The sequence below is a fragment of the Dermacentor albipictus genome, chromosome 2, assembly GCF_038994185.2.
Source record: "Dermacentor albipictus isolate Rhodes 1998 colony chromosome 2, USDA_Dalb.pri_finalv2, whole genome shotgun sequence".
Classification (NCBI taxonomy): Eukaryota; Metazoa; Arthropoda; class Arachnida; order Ixodida; family Ixodidae; genus Dermacentor; species Dermacentor albipictus.
The window spans coordinates 191677727-191701178 of NC_091822.1; the positions used below are offsets into that span (position 1 = coordinate 191677727).

Here is a 23452-nt window from a genome sequence, read left to right on the forward strand (position 1 = left end):
CTTTAACTTTATGCAAATAGTGACGCAGCCTACAGGCATACGGAACACAGTTTGAGTATGCTTGATTTACTATTTCTCGCTGATAACTTTTCGATACGTGATGCAAAGATAGAAATACTGGATGGCATATCAGATAGATAGATAGATAGATAGATGGATGGATGGATGGATAAATAAATAAATAAATAAATAAATAAATAAATAAATAAATAAATAAATAAATAAATAAATAATGTCCTCCTCACCTCCCGTAGTGATGTGTACATACAGAAGATGCTGAGGCACCTAATGGCAGCATTACGCACAAAGGCATCTTCTGTCCGTTCCACAACATTACCGTTGCTGTCGGGTGACCGTGCAAGTCCAAGTAGCACCGTGATGCATAGCACTCTGCGGTCATCCTGAAGAGAGGAGTACAAAAGTTAGGCTGAAAATGGCTGCTGGATTGTGCCCAAAGACAAGCTTTCGAGCGGGGGGGGGGAGGGGGGGGGTCATAGTTGGTTCACTTAAGAAGCTCCAACATAAACTGCTGACTAAGGTGCAAGAGAGTACGCTATGAAGCATTATGGGGAATTATAGCAGCGGTATACTAACAGACTTGGTGCCCACTTTGTATAAAAGCATAGAACCGGTGCACACAGCTGTACTTAGTGTTACTCGTGATAACAAGCAATGAACCAACAATGAATGTGCAATTCTGCTAGAAATATCTAGGGATGAGTCTTTTATGTACAGTACGGTACGCTGCTAAAGAAAAACAAATAACTAGTAATAAAGACAACATTTGGGTTTTCTAATGTCAATAATTGTTGCTGTCATGGTACTTTGATTGCGCCTATAATTGCAGTGTTTTTTGTGCTACTGTCTTTACACACATTGCATTTTTTTTCTTGTTTTATTGTTGTGTAATGCATTTTAAGTGCTTCAAGGCCCCCTTAAAGTCCCATTGGGGTCTTTCAGAGCAAATAAATTGTGATTATGATGATAACTAGGAACATTGCTGTTACTAGAAAAAAGTGGCTGATCAGATGCATAGTGTACACTTTAACATAAGATATTGGTACATGTGCTTTTATGTCATATCTTAAAGATAATCAAAAGCAGTATACTAAGTGCATGTGTCCTTTAACAGTGGGCCATACTGTACTATCAGTATATATAAACTACTACTACACTGTGTTCCATTTCCAGGTTCACATGCACATTTACCAGTGGCTTAATCCAGGCTTAATCAAACAGTGGCTTAATCCAGTTATTCAGCAATGTATAAGCTTCACCAGTTCTTCTAATCTCACTAAGGCCGATGATATCCCAAACAATGTCTGATAGTTCCTCAAAGAGTTCTGCTAAGCTAGCCTCACTTGACAGAGTTTGGCAATTAAAGGTTGACAGGGTCAGTTTCCATTGACAGCCTATCTGGACCCACAGATTGAGTACTTACAGGCAAGGAATCCCACATAACCGTCCCAATTGTGGAGAGGCAATTGCAACCCTCTGTTTGTAGCATTGGTTCAGAAAAATCTTGTAGAAAAGACTGTAGTGTTCCGTTCAGCAGGCAGTCCAACCAAAGATGGCGCCCCTGAAAAAAGAAAAGAAGAAACATATATAAAAGTGCGCCAAATGCTGATTATACCAAGTACTCATTGCCCAAGGCAATGCTCGGAAAGATGAATTATACAAGTATAAAAAAAAAACTTATGGTATTCTAAACAGAGCTTTCCCAAGTCACACAAGGATTAGAAAGTGACAGCTTCTCCAAAACTTTATTGTGCTTGAAACTATGATGTTCACAAGATTTGCTAAGTTCTATGCACATTCATATTTAGGCAAAAAAAGGAGAAGTAATATTGCTTATACCTGAAACGCGTAGTTACAGCTGAACAAATTATTGCACGGCTGAATCAGAATAAAAGAGAATAAAATCTACTTAAGGCTATGTACACACTTCATCTTGGAGCAGGCAGAAGCAGCAAAAACTTGACAGAATCCACCTGCGTAGGCAGCGAAACAGGCAGAAAACCCTGGCAGCGAGCCCGATCACTCTCGGACCGTTTTTTCCGTCACAGAGAAGCGGAAAGCTGTTCTGCTTCACCAGAAGCTGCACTATCATGTAAACTTCTGGTTGTAAACCTCTCCCGTTGTTTATTGTCCATATTTAGGAAAAACAACTAGCTAAAGGTATTAAAACTATGTCTTTTTCTGCTTCCATGGTAGACGAAAGCAAAAGACGACATGTACAGTAGAGTGAAAGGATAGCTTTTAATAACTGATGGGCCAATAAATGAACATACTGCTTGAAATGGTGTGATGAACAGCACCACCACGCAGACAAACATACGCAGACTAGATGGATGTGGGCGAAAGTGGATGTGCTTTCCGCTGCAGTGGCAAAACAAATGTGAACATCTTGGTCACGCGTGGAAAAGATTTTCCACCTGATTTGGCCTTTCTGGCTGCTTGCCGCTTCCCAAGTGTGAACGTAGTCTAAAATATTATTTTATAATTAATTAATTATGGGGTTTTATGTGCCAAAACCACTTTCTGATTATGAGGCACGCCGTAGTGGAGGACTCCGGAAATTTCGACCACCTGGAGTTCTTTAACGTGCCCCTAAAGCTAAGCACACGGGTGTTTTCGCATTTCGCCCCCATCGAAATGCGGCCGCCGTGGCCGGGATTCGATCCCGCCACCTCGTGCTCAGCAGCCCAACACCATAGCCACTGAGCAACCACGGCAGGTTAAAAATATTATATTATGCAGCCTCTAGTACTAACAATAAGCTTTTTGGCGTGTCTTAATGTGGCAGTTAGAAAATCATAACCAAGTGTTTTTCAAACTGTGGTTCACAACCATCAGGGTAGTTATACAGGCTGAACAGAGGGCCACGCAGTGGCTCAGAGCTTTATTCATGAGAGCGGATATTAGTAGAAGCTGCTGTTCGTCAAACATGGCAAGAGAGTACCACTCATTCTTCAGTACCAAACCCACATATGTTTTCATCATTATTATCACTATGCACTGTAGTGCAAACCTGGCTCTTCAGTACAGTGCCGTGAAAATACAGTTTGCCGTTCAACAACCAGAAAGGACTTATGGTGCTGACAAGAACTATGCTCTCTTTTTGGGTAGCTGTGGTGTAATGAACAAGATCACCTCAGCCATTTCTGCTGAATAGCTTTTTTTTTGCTGTCTTTTCTAGCACAATGACTTGACCCTGACCATATTAACCTTCAGTAGAAATATCAATTTTCTACATTGCAGATCCTGCACAGAAACCTTGAAGCTTGCTGTCTTGCGGAAAACCAAAGGGGACAAAAGGCATAGCGCATCAGAAACAGGACAAAAGAACACAGACGACACACACGTTTGGCGCCTCTATCATGATATACCAACAAGCCCAAAGTGCAACTTTAACCAAAGGGGAGGTAGAGTGCCCCAATACTATTTTTGCACATCACAAAGTACATAGTTGCAACACTAAAATTCGTAAAGCTTAGCAGAGAGATAGAGAGAGATAGACAAACTCCATTGAAGAAAACAAAACTCGAGGTCCTGTGATTGGGGCGCCTAGTCCAGGGCTCCAGTGGCACGAGTGGCTCGCTGGGCTTGGTCCATGAGAGCCAGTTGGCTATCATAATTTTCATCCACAAGCCGCACTTCCCATTGCTTGTTAAAATTTTGTGTTCTTTGTTTTGTGGAATTGATATGGGTCAGTCTGTTTGGGCACATCCGTGTGATGTGTGATAACGTTGGCATGTACTTGCACTACGAGCATTCGTCAGTGTGTCGTGCGTGGTGAATGCGGCTAAGTGTATGTATGTAGGTTTGGGTACGCTTGTTTTTGAAGTCGGCGCCAAATCCTCGCCTGTTTAAGTTTGGTTGCAGCGTCCATATTGTCTCTGCTCCTCTTTTTCGTGTTCGAGGATGTCATGCACTGTAGAGGGGGAGGGAGGGGGGGGTCATCACTCCTTTGGTCTGCAGCTCATGTGCTTAGTATGCAAGCTAGCCTGTCCACCCTTGTGTTACCCTCCATGCTCTTGTGCGCGGGGCACCAAGTGAGATTGCAAAATCTGGTGAGTTGGTTCCCTAGAATTTTGAGTATACTAAGTGCAGCGCTGACCCGGAGAGATACAGGTGACAGGCGATTTCTGAGTCCATGAGTATGGCTGCAGATGTGTCTCGATTCTCCACGTTCCTAATTGCAAGTGCAATCGCTGTGGCTTCTGCCGTAATGACAGATTTTACAGATGCCCCTATCACGAGAGTTAGGTTTGTGGCTACCACCGCATACTTGTCCTTGCCAGTCTGACTAGCGTCCGTGGAGTACACGTCCGGTTGCGCTCTAAAGGTCTTGTGCAATGCTCTTGCTCGGCCTTTCGGTGCCCACGCAATACGTTGGACTCATATTTTTTGGCATTGAATACACCACTATGTGCTGTCTGACTTCCCAGGTCATCTGCACTGTCTCTTCTGCAGTGAACTGAGGGCGGAGTGCAAAGCCGAGTTTGGTTAGTATGGCCCCACACTGCGTTGTTGCGCACAGCCATTCCCTTTGCGTGATGAGGGTAGCCACCACACACCGAAAGGTATTGTGGATTCCCAATCTCTCAAAGCATTCTGTACTAGTAGATTCAGGGAGCCCTAGAGCAGCTTTAAAAACTCTCAGAATGATGACTTCAAGCTGCTTGAGCTTCTGATTGGTAATGCTTTAAAAGGGGAGTCCGTATGGTATCCTACTGATGACCGAGGCGTGTACGAGTCAGATAGTTAATCCTTCCAAGAAGCCTTCGTAGGTTCGCGTAACACTACGAATCAGCTCAGCTACATATTGGGTGGTACCTTTCAGGTGGCAGATCGCGTGCGCTACTTTGGCCATGTTGGATCCATAATCACAGGATGCAATGTTTATCCACCTCCCTTATGGAATCCCCATACAAGAATAGTCCAAAACTCTGGCAATTTTCTCATCTCGCGTACTTTGCCCTTATTCGCATAAGTTAAGACTTCTCTAGGGCACATGTCATGCCAGCTCCTAGCGTGAATGTCTCGACCTGTTGGATTGCCCACTGGAGAAGCTCCTGCTTATCCCCCTAGGATCCCCAATTTGCCCAAGGCGTAAATCATCAGCATAAATAGCGCGCCCTAGGGTTAGCTTCCCCCCTAGTTACAATGCGGGTTTACACATTCTAACATTAAATAGGAGCAAGGAGCGTACATACACTTGCTGGGTTTCTCGATCAGGAACTACAAAGGGTTTCTACCTAGTTGAGCTTGGACCGATGGTGGCCGTATGGTTTTTCAGATAGCTGCGTAAATACGGGAAAATGCGTGTCCCGCAGCCTACCGCTTCTAGTCCTCCCAGTCTTGCATTGCAGACATGACAAAGAGGAGGGGGGGGGGGGCAATACACATCTTTTACAATGTTTCTCCTATGAACACAACTTTTGTGGGATAAATACACTCTTTATTAATGATTTACCTTTAAACGCAGCTGTCAAGCAGCAGCAAACTTGGAACAACAGAGGCTAACAAGCAACCATGTGTTTGAGATCAAAGTGACTTTATCACCGAGTTTGCTGTTGCTGAATTGGCCTGCTCTAAAAACTTGTGAAAATAAATTTGTTCAAGCCAACCAGCCTCAGACATAATGGCGGCTTGAGTTGCCGCGAAAATGACGGTGCAGGTACCATCACAATTTCTTTTTTGCACACAATTTTTCCAATATTGCAGCACTGCATTTTCAACATGTTATCTTTTGCAAAACTGGAGACAATGATCGTAAAACTGTACAAGTAGCCTAAATTTGCAAATTTCTGCAGAGCCGGCAGGTGTGATAGTAATATCTTGGAGAACACTGTCACAATAAATGCAAGAATCAAGCTGCTTACACGAGGCACAAGAAATAATTAACACAAAAAATTACATGAATGCCTTTGCTGTGACTGCCAGTTCAATATCTAATTTGGGCCTGAGGTTGACATGTACCAGCCGAGTACGTGTCAATGCAAACGAGATTAGACACTGAGCCTTACCAAGTCTAAGCAGCGTTGTACGTCAGCATTATCCTCATCCTGCTTCACGCTGACAGCTTCACCCAATTTCTTACTGAATGCGCCAAGAAGCTGTAAACAACAGAATAGAGCACACAGTAAGCAAAGTTTCTTTAACACGATGGCATGACAGTGAACATTGTAATCAACATGATGTGACTATTAAGAAAGATGACAAGGTTTTATTAATTTATTCACATAGCCTAATAACACAAGATAATGCTGGAGTAATAGAGAAACAGCACGACACAGGCTGAGCAAGTAAAGAGCACAGGACAGAGTGCTGACTAACAACCAAATGCTTTATTTGCAGAAGCAGCATATAAAGACATCATTGAAGTGACATAAAAGAAAGAAAAAGATGGATAAGCGTTAGCCACAGAGATAATCTAGTTCTTTTTTGATAGCATGAGGGACGCAGAACTGACGCTTGCGTCGCCACTTGTGAACATGCAAAAGGCCTCAAAGATTTCCTGCGTGCGCTGTTCACTATATCTTCCTACTATTTAGCACTATTGGAACATATAGTCAACAGTGCGTGCAGGAAATCTTTGAGGCCTTTTGCATATTCACAAGCGGTGTAACCTTCAATGATGTCGTTATATACTGCTTCTGCAAATAAAGCATCTGGTTGCTGGTCAGCGCTCTGTCCTATGCTTTTACTCCCTTATCTTGTGTCATGCTATTTCTGTTTTATTCCAATGATGAACCAACTAGCCCCTTTGAACACACTGCTAACAAGATACTGTGCCAAAGCCCTTGCAGGTATTGTGCAAAACATAAAGGAGTAACAACAAAATAAAGACACCTATGCACAGAAGCAAAAGAAGACACATGCAAAACCAGTGATAAATTCAGAAAGCAATTTTCTCAAACTGAACTTCAAAGTATGTACCTTAGTTTTTGAATGAATGAGTGAAGTACATTGTGCATACATGTTGCGAGCAAAAAGAGAAGCCTCAATGAGAAAATGTTCTTGTGCAGAAGTGCTTTCTCATGTAAAAGAAATAGGCACAATAAAGCTTGTTGTTGGGTGAGTTGGTTCATAATGCTCAAGAAAAGATACTGCGCCAAACACAGACAAGCACAAAAGGGTATCGACACGGACAAGTGCTAGTTCGTGTTGATACCTCTAGTGCTTGTTCGACTTTGGTGCAGTATCTCTTCTTAACCCTTTGAGGGTCAATGACGTAAATATACGGCGCCGCAAACAAACTCCAAAATGGTCAATGCCACATATTTACAGCGCCGCTTGTATACTTTAAAAGCGCGCCAATTTCCTAACTTTTTCTTTTCTGTCATGTGCTGCCACCATGTGGGAATACAGAAAATTTATTTCGCGCGCTGTTAGGAATGGCCTTCCGAGTTGCGGACCTGCAGGTTTTTCAGCCAGCTGCAGCTACGAGCGTTGCGATCTTCCCCAAAGAGAACCAGCGAGGACAGCGCTAACCGACCATGCGCCTTGTTTGGAGGATCGGTGACGACAGCAGGGCTGGCCACGTTTGACACACCGTGCATTGTTGGTTAATTTGCCAAGTCGTCATGGTCTCTCTGCGGCAAGGGGAGCCACCCTGGCAAAAGGGTGCTTTGCGGTACGGGGGCCCCAGGATTCGTCACAGTCTGCCGACACACGTGGCGACTACAGGAAAAAGGCAGCTCTGGAATTTAGAGCGCCGACTGGGGTCAGGCGTGACCACCTGACTACTGTGACGCAGGACAATGGACACCACGACGACTGCACTGCAAAGGTCGTCTGCGCTCGGAGAGAGCACTGAAACCTGTGCGGCCTGCGGGTGTCTAAAACTCCTACCCCCTTCTCTCAAAGGTGAACACGAGGCCTTTCTCCGATGACGTCGAACGATGACGTCGAACGAAGTGGTTATATCGAGCTGTTGTCGGCGGCTAGAGTGTGCTCGTCGTCATGCTCTGTGCTCGTCAATGTACTCGTGAGCTGTGTGCTCGTTTGCTGTATGCTTCGTCTTGCAGGCTCCATTTGGGGGTCACGCATAGACTGTGTAAATGTATCTCTTGTTCAAAATGTTAATATGTAAATAAACCCTGCTCGCCTAAGTCCTGAGGAAGAATCAAGGTCCTCCCTACAGCTACGACTGCCAAATCCTATAGCGCCTCCCTCACTCGGTTTTCGTTGTGTGGTTTGTTTTAGCGCTAGTTCCCTTTCGTGCGTCTATATAGTACCGCTCGCGCATTGGCGCGCGCGCGGGTGAGCAGCGGCTTGCGCTTTGTTCCACGGTCGGTTTCGGCGTCTTCCGCTTGCAAAACTGATGGCTATCTCGTTACTAATCGCTCAAAGGGCAACCGCCTCTTTTTCGCTCATTTAGTGCTCACAGGGGTGCGCATAGGAAGGATGCCGCCGTGCATGCGTTTCTGCTGCTTTTTTTTTACTCGCGAAAACTAATTGCCTCTGGTTGGCGATAAGATGAAGATTAGCGGAAGTTTGTCACACATTTTGCTTTTTTGACGGGCACACAACCACGCAGTTTTCTTGAGTGCGCGCTCCTACGCAGTTCGATTACGCTATGGATGTGCACATTAGTGTAACAGCAGGAACATTTGAGTCTTGCGAAATATTCTCGTGTGCGCATTTTCAGACTTGAACTATAGAAATGCATAAAATTTTCAATTCTTACAAGTTTATTTCCTCTTTTGTTGTTATTCATGAATGAAGAGTACATATATGCCAATGTAAAATATTTTTTTCTCACTTTACGGGCATCCTAGAAAAATTACGGTAAACTTTTTTGCGAAATAACTTCCTAAGAAGAATTGGAATCTGCAATAAAAATTGACCCCCGAAGGGTTACGCAGAACTAGGCCTATCATCATAGAAATTTTGCAGACTAATTTAGTACTAGACTCACCTTCAATGTGTGCATTTTGATGGTTGAATTGGTGTCCCGAAGGCATGCTTCTACTGCCGATACCACACAGTCTGATGACTTCCTGAAAAAGAAGACAAGCTAAATTACACAGTCAAGATACAAAGTTTTTCTAAGAGTGGCAAGGTTACAAGCGTGCAACCTTCTCTACTGCGGTACATAAAGCTTCCCGCTTTTCAAAGTATACAGTATCGTTAAATAATCTTTGCCTGACAACAACCTCTGATACTGCATTTTTACACCGAGACTGTAGCTGTGATGACAGATGACATAACATGGAGTTTTACATACCAGCACAATTTGCCAAGAGCCATTTTTAAATCATCCTACAATGTGAAATCATACATTGAGTCCTCCTGCCATTAGCCTTGGGACAGACATTCAAGATAACTTAGTGCTTAACATGCTTTTACATTATACAAAGCAAACTGTCACTTAAAAAAAAGAGGGTAAAAAGAATACTCTACTCTTACTGGAATAAAGATCTTTTTACTACATACTCATAATGTATCAAGTGAACAGGTGTTATTTGTGTTAGTCGTTTATATAAGCACAACATGTACTGTAGAAACATACATGAGCTGTGCAAAGTATCCCTGGCACATGTTGGTCAGAACCTGGAGTGCCTCTACACGCACGGCTGTTGTAGCTATCCGAACAGACTCAGTCATGTCGGCTAGCAGCTTGTCAGCACAAGCTGCAGCAAGCCAGCAAGAGCCTGGAAAGTTGCTGCTGCTCTCTGTGCTCTCAGTGCCATTGCTTCTCAACCCAGGAGTGCTGCTCGGCTCCAGCGCTACAGCAACTTCCTTCGGCCAGGGAGTTACATTCACTACTGCACCCAGCACAGTCAAGGCAGCGACCTGCACCTGGACACCTGTGGAATGCAAGCAGAATGAGAGCTCAACATTCCTTACATCATGCTGAAACCGAACATATGTGAACCTAAATTATTTTTAATAAACATTGTTAATACTACACTCACTGCTAGCTGAGCAGTTCAAGGCACCTCATAAACAAGAGCAGTGTGTAAAAAATTAGCATGAAGGCAAAATTCCTGCCATGGTGGATCAGTAGCTATGGCTTCAGAAGGACTTGTTCGCCTAGTTGGAATTCGTTGCGAGAAATATTAGCAATATTTTTTTAAAAGGATGTAGACAAACCACAGACACAAAAGAAAACAATCATGAAAGAATTACAGACATGAAAGAGAACAGCCACCCACGTGGTCGTAATTGTTTTTTTCCTCTTGTGGTTTGTGTGCCTCTTAGAGGCAAGCATGTCTCACAGTCACTGTGACACTCTGCCCAGCAACACGAGGTAACAGGTGTGGTTGTCGGCTGTGGCAGCTGTATTCTTATTAAAGAAGAATGCTAAAATGCCTGCGTACCAAGCTTTGAGTGTTCATTGCAGGACCCTGGGTGGTTTGAACGAATTTGGTGGCAACCATTGTGGAATTTCTCACAGTCAGATTGTGACTTCACATTTATATAAGATCCCATCATAATTTATTTGATTGTATTATAGGGGTCAAATATTGTTTAACACAGTGCAAGGTCCACAGATGTTTCAGAAAAAAGCCAGTGCTCTCTCTTCAGAAGTGGAGCTCAGTTAATCCTCTGTCACATGAGGATGTGTGGAACAAATGCAGCCAGTGATGATGGCATACACAACTGCAGACTGCAAGAGTAAAGGCGTGCTTATAGTCGCTCGATGCCGGGCGTGACGGAACGCATTGGCCGTGTCCGGTTATGTTGACTGCGCCAGTGCGTGGCACCATCGGTCGAACTATAGACGCTGTCGCTCTCGCTAACGTGAAGTAACATGTGCGCATGCTCACGCTACGTCAGACTACGTTTAGCCCTTAAGGTGCGCCGCAATATAGTATCCTAGATTATATGTAATGACGTTAAGAAGATGCAGTGCTTCTATGGTTTTCACATTCTTCAAACTTTTGCAGTTGATAGCACAATCAGAAAAAAAAAAAAATCTTTATTTGCATCAGTGAATGCACTAGGCATGGCCTCAGTTTAAAGAACTGCACCTTAAATGGCATTGGAATACATGCTTGTGGACAGTGCCAGAAGCCAGACAATGGATTTAGCACAACAAACCTTTGTTGTCCATAAAGGCAGCCACGTCATTAATGACGCGACTAAGAAGTCCTTGTTGCAAACGATGATATGGAGATCCTGTGACTACAGCTGCTAGGCACTGTTTTCAGCAATAGGGATTGGGGGAAATTGTGAGAGAAAAAGAGGGAAGGACAAGTTTGAGGTCAACAAACTGTTCTGTTCACTTTATGGTACACTCTCATACACACAAAGAGCTTTAGTGAATGCTGCGTTACTTGACTTGTGCAAGTTCTTCGCAATAGATGATGTAAATAAAAAATAGGCTAAAAGCAACTAAGTATGACATCAAATGATATGTACAGCCACTCAAACTTCATGCAGTAGATTAAAGAAACCAGAGCATAGTGGCTGTGTGCTGCAAATGACACAATTTGGCCAGCCAGACGAGAATTTTCAATTGCAAGCGAGCCCAATCCAGAACAAATTTCTCAACCCTGATTGGCCACCTTCTACATCTTGTGCAAAGGCACCAATTGGGATTGAGAAATTATATCCTGATCAGGCTCAATCATGATTGAAAGTGTCCCTTGTGACATCAGTACAAGACTGTACAGGGTGTTGATATCCTCTGAAGGTGTGGTGAAATGTAATGCCATGCTGTATTGATGTGGAGTTCTTTCATGGAGTGCAGTATTTGTTTTGATTTCTTATTTTGTTTGTTTCTTTGTTCAAAACATGCGCAATCTTTTCTTCAAAGTGTGTTGTAAGGTTACTTAGAAGCAATGGTTCAGACTGCGCAGGTCACATTTACATGATTTCCTAATAAATCATGCCATTTACCAAGGATAGCTTGACAAGACTGAAATCAATTTCATTCAACTTCAACTCTATTATGGAGGTGCTTTTCGGAAAAAAGAAAAATTGCCTGCTTCTAGAAATTCTTCATGTAAAATGTAGTCCACTTATCATACATAGTCAAGATCAGGCAGCCAACAACACAATGGAACTAGTCACACACGCTTGCTTAGGTATGCAAAATGTACCGAGCACTCAGCAAGGTATACAGACCTTGAGTAGCTGGATAATCTGAGCTGGATTGTTCTCTGCAATAATGGCTAGATGAAGGCACCGATGCACTTCTCCTAGGATAGCAGCCACAGTTTCGGATAAAGTCGTGAATGCTGTTCTCTTTGAGCCGCTACGATAAATCAGAAGAAAATAAATATTAGCACCTTCAACACAGACACTGGAGCCATTTCCCATGCCAAGTAACCAAAAGAAGAAGAAGAAAAAAAAAAAGTTAACCAGGCAGTTAGGTAAGCAGTGGCAAAATTTGCAGGTTCATTTTGTGCGTCAACTGTCCATGACGGTACTGCCCCAGAAAATGTTTCTTATGACTTATCATTTATTTTATATACAACTCCTAAACAGGCTGCTAATGTGGGTTTCTATCTATGTAATGCATGTCTTAAGAAAATTAAATGGCATTCAAATCATACGAAAAGTGGCCAACATTTAAAAGTAAAGTGCAGAAAAAAAAAGGTAAGAACAAATATAAAAATGAAGTCTATTTATTTACTGCTTATTCAAAGGTGCACATGTTTCTACATCTAGAGGATGTATAGCGGATGGATGGATGGATGCAAAACTTTAATGAAGGTCCTGAGGTACGCGACTCAGCGCGCTGCGGGCCGCTCCCACGTTGGGACAGTCAGGACAATACAGAAATAAAGCCACCAAGTTCAGCAACGACCTAAATCAACAATGTGCAGTACATCACAGTTGTCTGTGCCTATAAGGGGAGACACGGGTCTTAGAGACCAAAAAATTGGGGAAAAATAACTTTTTTGAAGAGTTATTTATGGATTTTGCAGTATCTGATGCATTATCTCAAATTTTCACCCCTATTGGACCAATAGTTTGGTCGTAATGGCGCTTGATATCGTGTCGGCAAGCTGTATTTTTATTGATGAACGTGCAAAAATAGGTCTTTTTCTGTGACGCACAGTTGCCGTTCTAAGTTTCCGATCGCAGCCATCTTGGTCTTGTTTGAAATAGGCACACTTCTCGTTCAGTTTTTGGGCCACCGCTACTCCATGTGCTGAATGGTTATGAAGAAAAAGCCCACAAAAAAAGCCCCGATGCACAATTCCATTTGTCGACTGAGGCACGTGACCGCAAGCACACCATGCCATTGGCAGATTTTCGCCGCCATCTGCTCGGGCGTGCGAAACTCGGCATGAAACAATGTCAAATTCAGTTTGCTACAAGCCATAAATTCAGCGACTAAAAGAAAAAATGAGGGGTATTAAACTTTTAAAAGTGCGCATTTAAAAAGATGCCAGCAATAGTTCGGTACCCATGACAAGTGCCGCCGAAGCCTCCCCCCACAACAGCGGAATAGGCTTAGCAGGCTTAGCAGATGAAAGTGGTTCTGGCAGCGACCGGTGTTCATGTGGGATTCCAGCAAAACTACTGCAACCCGATGATTTGGAGAAAGTGAAGAAGGCTCAAGAAAAACTGCAAGACTTTGTTTCCGCATCAGCTACCAAGCGAAAATAGGATTTCCTCACTCACCCTGACGCAGCCGCGGCTGGCATGGATGCGATAGAGGCGCACTTCGTTATTGTAAGCCGCGATTCTACGAATGCTTTGCTGTCTTGTGGAAAAAGGTGAACGTGACTGCAGTCTTTCCATAGAGATAGTCATTTCGTGTGCAATCTGCGGCAATGTCGCGTCGGCGCAGAGTTCGCTATACGTGAATGGCGGCCAAACGTGCACTCTGTTGCTCATGAATAATTTCCTTTTGCACGAAATGCAGAGCACTGGTAATTGGCAAATGGCATTAAATTATATTTTTTGCGATGAAAGATATTAATCTTGTGCGCGATCTGCGGTAATGCAGCATCGACAGGATGTGCAACCCATTTCTCGTGAACAATTTCGCTATGCTCGAAATGTGGAGCACCGGTAATCTGCAAACTACACAATATATATATTTTTTTTCTTATCAGAAACCTTTCAGGCTGCAACATACATACTGGGGCATGTGCCAGGGGCATACTAGCCTGTTACAACTTGTAACATGTAAACACTTTATTATATTTACTAATAAATCTAGTTGTCCGTTTTTCTGAAGACAAGCTTTTCACTCAGTCTACTTGTTTGTGGCAACAATATTTTAAGATCTAGGACAGTTACAACTGTAACGTTTTTTGCTACATGAAGGTAAATGCATAAAGCTTGAACTGCTGCAGGAAGATTACTGCAGGGCTTACTAGTCAATTCCGTATGTAAATATGTAAGTAGCTTCTTCTGTATAACACTGAGTAACGTTTACTTTTTCTAATTTTTCTCAAAAGATGATTTTTAGTCACCTTGCTTGTTTGCTGCATAAGTATCTTTGGACCTACAACAGCTACAGCTATTATTTTTTTGTAGCACAAAGCTAAATGTGTTGGGAAGGCAATGCGGAGAGCACATTTTTTTATTTCCAGCTTCAAAATCTTTTTATTTACATCTATATTTGCTCTTATTATTGACACTGTGGACACAGAACTTCAGTGGGCTGTAAAATGACAAATAATTGTCCAATTTCGAATCTGTTTCCAGCATTGCAATCCTTATGCACTGTAGTATCTACCCTTTAACAGGTAAATTTTAATTGTTTCAGCAAATAATAGAAGGTAATTATTAGTTATATCGGTAACTACTATGTATATGCAATACATAATTGGATATTTAAAGTAAACACAAAACCCTAAATATGCATATGCAGTTTTATCAGATTTGATCAAGAAACAACAAAGTTATCTCAACTTCCCCCCCGACATCCCGTCATTGAGGCAATTCAAAATAACCAAAGGAGAAACATGTCCTACATTACCTATAGGCTGCAAGCCCCAGGAACGGCTTGTACTTGGTCACAAAGCCAGTCAACAAATCGAGCGCTGCTACCCGAACCTACACATAAAAAAAAGTAGTCAGCTGCACATTAGGCCCAGTCAAAAATCTGTGCTGTGATGAATTGCTGAAAATTTTAATCTCTACTTGCTAGCAAGGACAATAGTATTGTGGGAGCTCCAGAGGAGATGTAATCTCTGCTATATAATACTGATTACATAGAGCATAAAGGGCAAGGACAATGGCAAGACGCAAATGATACACACATGGCACTAACTCAACTACTAACAAAGAAGGGTAAAAAGCCCTGCATGCGTCACCTGTGTCTTGCTGGTGTCCTTGTCTATTATGGGCTATTATTAATGGCACACCAGCAGGCCAAAATAGCAACCTTTATATAAAGTACTCACGGACAGTGTCAGAATGTAAATTTAGTTTGCAAAGGACAATACGTAATTCTTTGTGATACCACTTCAGTAAATGAACACAAAACGAAGACTATGAAGACTCCTTGCAATTATCTAGACTATTAATAAAGTGTTTTCAAGCCATAACTTAGACTAATTGTGAGAATGTCAAGCACTGGAAATGTACACATAACTGCACCTGTGGGTTTGGGTCCTTGAGAATGGTCAAAAGAACTGTCTGTGTCTGAGGTGCACCAATGGTAACTGGTATATCAGGAAGAAAGTGAAGCCAGTAGCCAAACATCTCTCGGCTGTCAACGACCTGAAATGCCACATATAGCATTGTGCCAGAAGAGACTTCACCCATTTACCCAGACGGCATGATATACTGTGGCTAAAACATGATTTGGTAAACGTGTTGGACAATAAAAATATGCGATCAACCATGTTATCAGTAATTCAGTGGTGTGTGCTATTCCTGCTACAAACTGTACATGAAGGCTACTGGAGAATTTGCCTAGCAAGGGAGCGTAACAAAGCAAACAACTTTCCTCCCAACTTCTCTTCTTCAGACATATGTGTATAAATAAGAAGCAGATCACACACGCAATTTATTTAGATTGGAATGCTATGAGCAAACAATTTGAAGGAATAAAAATTAAATTCTGCCTATTGCATTAGGCACTTCAGAATAAGGGGTTAATTAACAGAGATGAAGATGTTAATTATCCAGCTTTCCAAGAAAAACTATTTACTGAATAAGTCTACTACATTAATTTTTCCTCAAATTTCTTTTTTAAGGGCCCCAGCATCAATACGAGATAATGCACAACCTGCTGGACAATCTTCCTGTCAAAAAGGACAGCTAATAAAAACTCATCAACACATAAGTTAAGAAAATATGTTACTAAAGAAATAGAGGTGGAGGGAGACAACGGAGAAAGAAAAGTTATGGATGCAATTCTCACCTTTGTAATGTAAGCGAGAGTGAAGTAGACATTGCGACGGACACTTGCTTGCAAATGCCGTTGCCTCATCACCTGACTTCCTTCGGAATCAGAAAACTCCGACTCCGAACTTGATGTCTTTTTCCAAAACTGAAGAGGAGTCTTCATGCCCTCTGCAGAAATTACAGCAATATGGAAGAATGCAGGTATGGGAAATTAAGAATCTCTTTTAACTTAACACACACACAAAAAAAGAGTAGTATTGCAAATGCCAGAAATACTGCCACATTCAGAGTCACATGGCAAATAAAGAGACAGCCATCCTCACTGCCATGACAACAGATCAGCACATTACAGCAGTCTTACATTCTGCCTCATGAGATGCCATTCGTCCATGTTTCCACCTGTGTGTCTTTTTTTTTCATTTCTTTTTATGTGGCTCCCGGTTGCCCACTTACTCAGAAGCCAATGCATTTTCTTTTTCTAAATTTATTTTCTCCAGATGCACAGCCCACAAGCCTCACTAAAGAGTAGTTCTACCCCTTTGCTGGAGTATTAAAATGGGGTCTGAACTAGCAACACAAGTGTCACTATCATGTGACACTGTGTTCGATCAGAAAGCGCTGGAGCATTCTTCAGTTGCCTGACACTTCTTTGCAAGATGATGCACAACATGAGGAAGCCTATGTTGCTGCAGAAACCTTTATGCTAGAAGACAAGAGAAAACAGCTGCATTATGCAACAATCTACATGGTTAATTGAGCAAATTGCCACAAGATGTTGCCACTACTGTTGTCCTACATGGCTCTCTTTAGGTATTCTGGTAAAACTGCACTATTAATATGTATAGACTAAGGCAGGGCTGCACAATATACAACCCACAGGTTGCATGTGGCTTGTGATCAGACTTTTAGCAACCCACAGCCAAGTTTAGACTTCTATAATATGCTGGTGCTGCAATCAGAGCACAGCCATATGATGAGGAAAACAATTTCGTCACCAAACATAATGCACAACATGAATTGTTGGCAGCATCAGAAACATTAAAACAAAAGGAGTGTGGAAGCAAGGATCTCTAGTTGGGAGGAGATATAAAAGATGCACAATCACCGAACGTATTCGTTAAGTTACTAACATCAAGACCACATTATTGGCACGGACTTTTCTAAAATAATTCCTAACATGCGCTTTTCCAATATGTTTTTACTGAATGACAATAACCAGACTGCCTTTTTGCAAACAAAAGACACACCGTTTCCCGCTAAAGTGCAGCCTGTGTGGTTCCCACAAAAGTTGGTATTGGTCCTTGCTAGTTTGGAGTTGTGCAGTCCTGTATTAACTGACTGATGCATTTTTTTTATATTTTGCAGGGGTCATACCTGATTATATTGGAAAATGCATACAGCATCAAAAATTGATTAGCACAAATATAGATCCATGACTTTATCAGTTTCTATAGCTCCAATGTAAGATTAGATGGCCTGTCAAACACATGGCCATGATATCAGCAGTTTAACATACCTTCTTCAGACTGCTCTGGAGTGTCCTCCTTCAGACATCCATTCCCTTTCTTGACCTTCTTCTTACGATTCCTTCGCCTCGGCGTTGCTAGCTTCAAGTGGAGTAACAACAGATGACCAGGAATGAAAGTGTGAACAAAGCAAGCTCCTAGCAAATTTATCAGATATCGCACATAAACAAAATATTCTTGCATAAAAAGAATAACCCTTAAAGTAAACGTTTTTTACAGCCCCATGAGTGATACTGAAAGTGAATGCAGATGAAGACATACTTATACACGAACACATAGACATGAAATTAACAAGATTCATCTTCAGAATTCAGAATACTCAGCATGATGTAAGAAAGAAATAAAGAAAGAAGGCTTCTCAAGGCCGTTGTTTTTTGTCCTGCTGGGTCTTCTAGAGATGAGTAGGTGCCAATTCACCTAACACTTAGCTTAGTGAACGTGATGTCATGTTCAATTAATTTCGAATGAGCCGACAGGCTTCTGTGCTTTAGTTAAAAGACTAGTCAATGAAATTCAGTGGTCTTTTGATGGGAAAGAAAAAGGTATGTTGAATTTTTCCCCCGAGATTTGGTTTTAACCAAAAGGGGTCAGTGATAGTAAATTTACATTAAGGCTAGGACGGTGCTCGGTAAACAGCTGTGAGCTTATGTGTGCTCCAATGCCTGATCCCAAGCAGTTTTTGCTTTTTTCTTATTTGCTTCTGTTTTGCCTGTGGCTGCAGAATGAAAATGAGAAGTGGGGACCATATGCAGAGGGGTTCAGGGATCCATGGTCCAGGCTTTTGCAGTTCTTGCACTGCGGCAACTACCACCACTGCGGTGGATCAAATGGGCAAGCTCACTAACGGTAAAGCGAGGTCATATCTACCTCGTCATTTCTTTTTTTTTCTAATTATTTGTAGAAGCTCTGTACCTGCATAATGTTATAAGTAAGGTACCATTTTATTTGTGCTTGAATGCGAAATGCATTTCCTGCGTATAGTCATGTCACCATATGGATCCAGTTACATCCTTGCTATTTAGACAGCTTCTCGAAATCTTGTGTACTGGACGCAACTACAGCGTTGAAGAGTAAGATGTGCAGTTATACAGATTGTTTCAGTATACACAAAATTAGTGAACCTGATATTTACTAGAAAAACAAACCAAAACTAAACAGTAAGCTTAAAACAAAAAATTTCCCATTAAAAGAGTTGGTTAAAGTTCACCCAGAAAAATACATCCAGCGAAAAACGCCCAATTTTGGGGCGGAAATAAAAACCAAGACGAGTGTGCCCAATTTCGAGAAAATAAAAACCAAGAATGCTGAAACCTAATCACACCCTCTTATGTTTTTAGCAGAGATCGAACAAGGGATGCCTCAAAATAGGAGCCAACATATTGAGAATGGGACTTGTCTGTTAGTACCCTTGTTGAAACGTTGGTTCTACTTCGAAGCATCTCTTCTTTAAGTACTGTTTCACAATTCAAGTATCTCTCTTGCCCTAAACCTCTCTCTTGCATTGATTTATGCCCCCTCATGCCACCCACAGAATCGGGAACCTTATCATTTGATCAGCTAACAAAAGAAAAAGAACTCTTCACAGATGTATCCCAGTCTGACAACTGATAACTCAAAGACAGCGAAGCTGTATAAGCAAGTTGTCACATCCTTTGTAAGTAACAGGGGACAAATGTGGCTGGCTGTTCTTAGTGACAGTTCCCATGCAGGCTGCATCGCAGCATGACGGTGTCTGCTTTTACTGCCACAGCTGCACAAACTCATGGTTGACCTCCAATGTGGAGGTGACATGAGAAATAAAATTGTGTATTACTGACGAAAAAAAAGAGTGCATATAAGCTATAGATTTGAATGAGATATATAAAAGGTAACTTTAATTTTATAATCATTAATCATTCCCTTTGAAAGCAAATTTGGGGCTCCGCCGCACGTTGTGTTGCATCTACATTTGATATCAGCCACACCCCCAACGCCCCTGCATGGAAACCGTTGTGGAACTCCCCTTTACAGCTTCATTGTAATGAACAATGAAGCAGCTGTCAAGCTACAGTCACACATTGCCATTATGTAAAGGAGTCGAGCACAGAAACGTTGGTAGGAATAATTTAACAATTCTATTTCAATTCTTTTTCACACTTCATAAGCAAGCATCTTTTGGAGCACAGATAAGCGAAATGAAAGATTTGTTAAGAAAATAACATGCACAAGACATCAATGATGATTATCTAAGTAAGTGTGTAAGCTGGCCTGCCATCGATAAGCATTCATCACATTCGTTTGCTGTAGATAATGTTCTCTTTCTTCAGCATTCTGTGCAGTGTAGTGTAGGAAAAAAACGGCACGTTTCAACAAAAGACACACAACAATCTACAGTGACAATAATGCTCAGCAAGGCCAGGTGGCACAGAAAAGCAACTCAGCACTACCACTAAGCACAGCATGCATCTAAACCTTTGGACGGCACAAAGCACATGAGACACATTTGCCCTCAAGGAGCTAAGTACAGTTGGCGTTTGGCAAGAAATGTGCCCTGCAACCCTCTCGCTTTCGCACCGCTTCCCTCTCCCACCTCCAACTCTGGTGCCCACTTTTCTGAGTGTGACAGTGCACTAGCATAGGGCCAATCAGCGAGCCCTCTCTCCTCTTCCGACCTCTGGCGCTCACATGTGCTGCCCTTTCCCTATGCCAAAGATGACGGGGGCACCGGTACTCTACCATGCAAAATGGTAGCCAAAGAAAGCTATTTACTCTAAGTCATCAAGTTCCAGCGTATCACTGCTGCCCCTATTTGGCAGCTTTATTTACAATGATGTCTAGTTTACATTTTGAAGGAGCTTGGTAGACTTACCTTGGACGGACTCTGAGATTCGTCACTGGTTGCAACTGACGGCAAATGTGTGCACAACGGGCTTGGATTAAGGATGAGGTACTGCCTGTTTTTTTGTCCAGGGAAACCGAAAAAGGAGAGGCTCTAGCAAAAAAAAAAAAAGGAAGGAAAGAACACATTAGTTTATTTATCGGAGAGAGCGGAATAAGAAAAATTAAAATCGTGGATATGCACTGTGAGTATTTACTCAAATTTAAAAGATACAGAGCTATACAGTCCAGTCCACTTATATTTGCAATCAGGAAAACCCCAAGAATCTGGTTGCTATGACTGGTCATCCTTATTTCTAGACTTATTTAGCTGAAAAGCACTGCCCAGCATTCAGGAAGACCTCTACCACTATGAGTAATGTCAGAGGGAACACGTGAGCTAAGCATGAATGGCCTCAATTAAAACATTGCAGTCATATACAGGCAAAAGGGCAGCACAACTAGGTTAACTGGTGGCCTGCTCATTGCATCTATGTTTCTACAATGTGGGGTATCCCACCGCATCTGGAACTTGCATATATATTCAGGTATCACAATGACTGGCAATACACTTCAGTGTAACAGTGAATACCCCTACTGTGATAATGGCCAATTCCTATGACGAGGTGAGTGCAATATACAAGGGGGCAAGAGGCGGTTTGACTGGAGCGGCTTTATCACTATCAGCACAGACCTGCCAATCTTATAATTTGAAGAACACTTCACTGCAAGCCTAAAAATGCTAAAATGTGGAGGATAACACTAACTCTGCTCTATATGATCGCAGCAACGATCCCTGCTCTAAACAAGCAGAGATGACTATGAAGTTTAAAAATGAAATATTCAGGGAACGGTTGTCAACAATTCAGTTGCCCTAATAGCGAAAGAACTGGTGCCCCGGACGTGAAGGAGAGACATTTATTTTGCGAACATGGAGGCAAACTTCCTGATCCTCGCACGCATGTGAGCCCTTGTGCCTTGATTTAGCCTAAACTGTCTCTTCCCCCAAAGACGCTGGCATGGTCTTTGTTGCTACGTTGCATTTTTTTTCTTCTTCCCTAGAGCCCTTATACAATGGTTCTGCCTGTTTATGTCACTACCATGTGGGCTTGTCCGTATAATTGACAGGTCCGAAAAAATGGGCCATAAGATATCGCCCATCGACTGCTTTGGTTATCTTTTAAAATTAGTTTTGCCTCAACAATCAGCACATAAAAATCAGAAAATATTTTTGGCAATAAGACAATTGTAGAAGAGCGCTAAAAATCAGGCATTTTATAATAAAATCATAAAAGTTGGCAGGCATCAGAGCAGAAGCTGTAGAACGTGCCTTCGTACTCGCACATAAAAGTCTAGAGCACAGGTGCTCTCCTCCTTTCCAACACACCTTCCTTCCCCTCATTTAACATTTCACAAGTAATTAATACTTGTAAATGTAAATAACACAAGGAGTAATTATTAGTGAATAAAAGTTCCAACTAATACGATCAATATAGCAACAGTAGATAAAGTGATGTGGATCAACTTCGTTAAAGGGACACTAAAGCGAAACAATAAATAAGTTTAGACTAATGAAGCATTGCTTGAGAACCCTGCAGGCAGTCATTTCAAAAAAATAGTTTGATTATGAAGATGAGAAAATGAAGGTCCAAGTATCAGTATTTGAATTTCGCGCCGAAACCCCAGCGCCGGTACGTCAGCGTGACGTCAGGGATTCCAAAGTATGTTTTCACATTTGGGCCGCGTTGGCTGAATAAAGGTTCCCGAAAATTGCCATATTTAATATTTGGTTCCTTTAGAACACAATGTAGTCAATCTGTACCGCTATATATATTTAGTAGGCCCTAGAAGATGCCATAAAAATCCAAGACGTCACAGCCCATAGGTGCGGGAACTTAAGTAGGCGTTGCCACCCGTATTTCGTTCTTGCGTTTTTTCTGGCTTACCAAACGTCTTATCATTGTAAGAGTGGTGTTTTTGGTATTGTAAAATGGTAATTTACTTATGCAGTAGAAACCATTTTTCACTTTAGTGTCCCTTTAAACAACGCTGATGCAATAACCTGCCAAATAAGCATGCAACCAGAGACCAACAATAAATAGCAGTTAAAATTGAAGATTCCAAAGAGAAGCACAACTGTGTGTCATAATGCTGCTGTAGCTTACACTTAAACCCTATACTTAAAGTTGGTTATAAGTCCTGTTTTTGAGACCGAATCAAATATGAATCGATTAGTGCCAGAAGCAAACTAAATCAAATAGAATATCGAACAGCTTTTGACTAGTTTTCAAATAATGAATAGTCGTTATCACAATTAATAAATACAAAATGATGTTCACATCCTGGTATTCTTAAAGTTAGTAAGTTCATTCATTACATAGTACATTATGAAGCGTGTTTATTAAATGTACAAATGGAGCATTAGGAGCAAACAAATAGTTTCTTTGCATGCGCAGGGCTCTTCAGAGAGCATGAATGATCATTGTACAACCTGTAAGTATGGCGAACTAAGTGATGCAACTGGCTCTACTACGCAAGATCTCATGTTTTATCTCTATACTATGCCTTCGGGGATAAAAATTTACCGTACTTTTGCTCCAATTTTATGTTTATCTGGGCACAGTTGACGCTTCCAGGTACTTGAAAAGTATGCGAAAGGTATCCACATTTTAGAACAGTGACAATTCGATTCGAAGACCAAATCGAATAGGACGCTATCATTAAAATTTTGTATGTCTGTATAAAAAGCCACCATAATCGTGGCAACTTCATCACTTGACAAATGCAAA

At 41.8% G+C, this 23452-nt stretch overlaps 1 protein-coding gene across 3 annotated transcripts in view; it reads right to left on the minus strand.

Moving 5' to 3' along the window:
• The window catches only part of LOC135898487 (HEAT repeat-containing protein 6), a 63665-nt gene that overhangs the window by 28145 nt on the left and 12068 nt on the right, over positions 1 to 23452 (minus strand). For 2 of the 3 annotated variants that reach the window (XM_065427426.1, XM_065427427.1), the window contains 12 exons: positions 20656 to 20778; positions 17798 to 17888; positions 16298 to 16449; positions 15529 to 15651; positions 14906 to 14982; positions 12088 to 12217; positions 11059 to 11158; positions 9524 to 9821; positions 8930 to 9011; positions 6033 to 6122; positions 1442 to 1579; positions 246 to 401 (listed from right to left, as the gene is read on the minus strand). In XM_065427426.1, coding sequence (XP_065283498.1) covers positions 246 to 401; positions 1442 to 1579; positions 6033 to 6122; positions 8930 to 9011; positions 9524 to 9821; positions 11059 to 11158; positions 12088 to 12217; positions 14906 to 14982; positions 15529 to 15651; positions 16298 to 16449; positions 17798 to 17888; positions 20656 to 20778 — 1560 coding nt within the window. Of the gene's footprint in view, positions 1 to 245; positions 402 to 1441; positions 1580 to 6032; positions 6123 to 8929; positions 9012 to 9523; positions 9822 to 11058; positions 11159 to 12087; positions 12218 to 14905; positions 14983 to 15528; positions 15652 to 16297; positions 16450 to 17797; positions 17889 to 20651; positions 20779 to 23452 lie in introns of all 3 variants that reach the window. The other variant, XM_065427428.1, reaches the window with a different exon arrangement.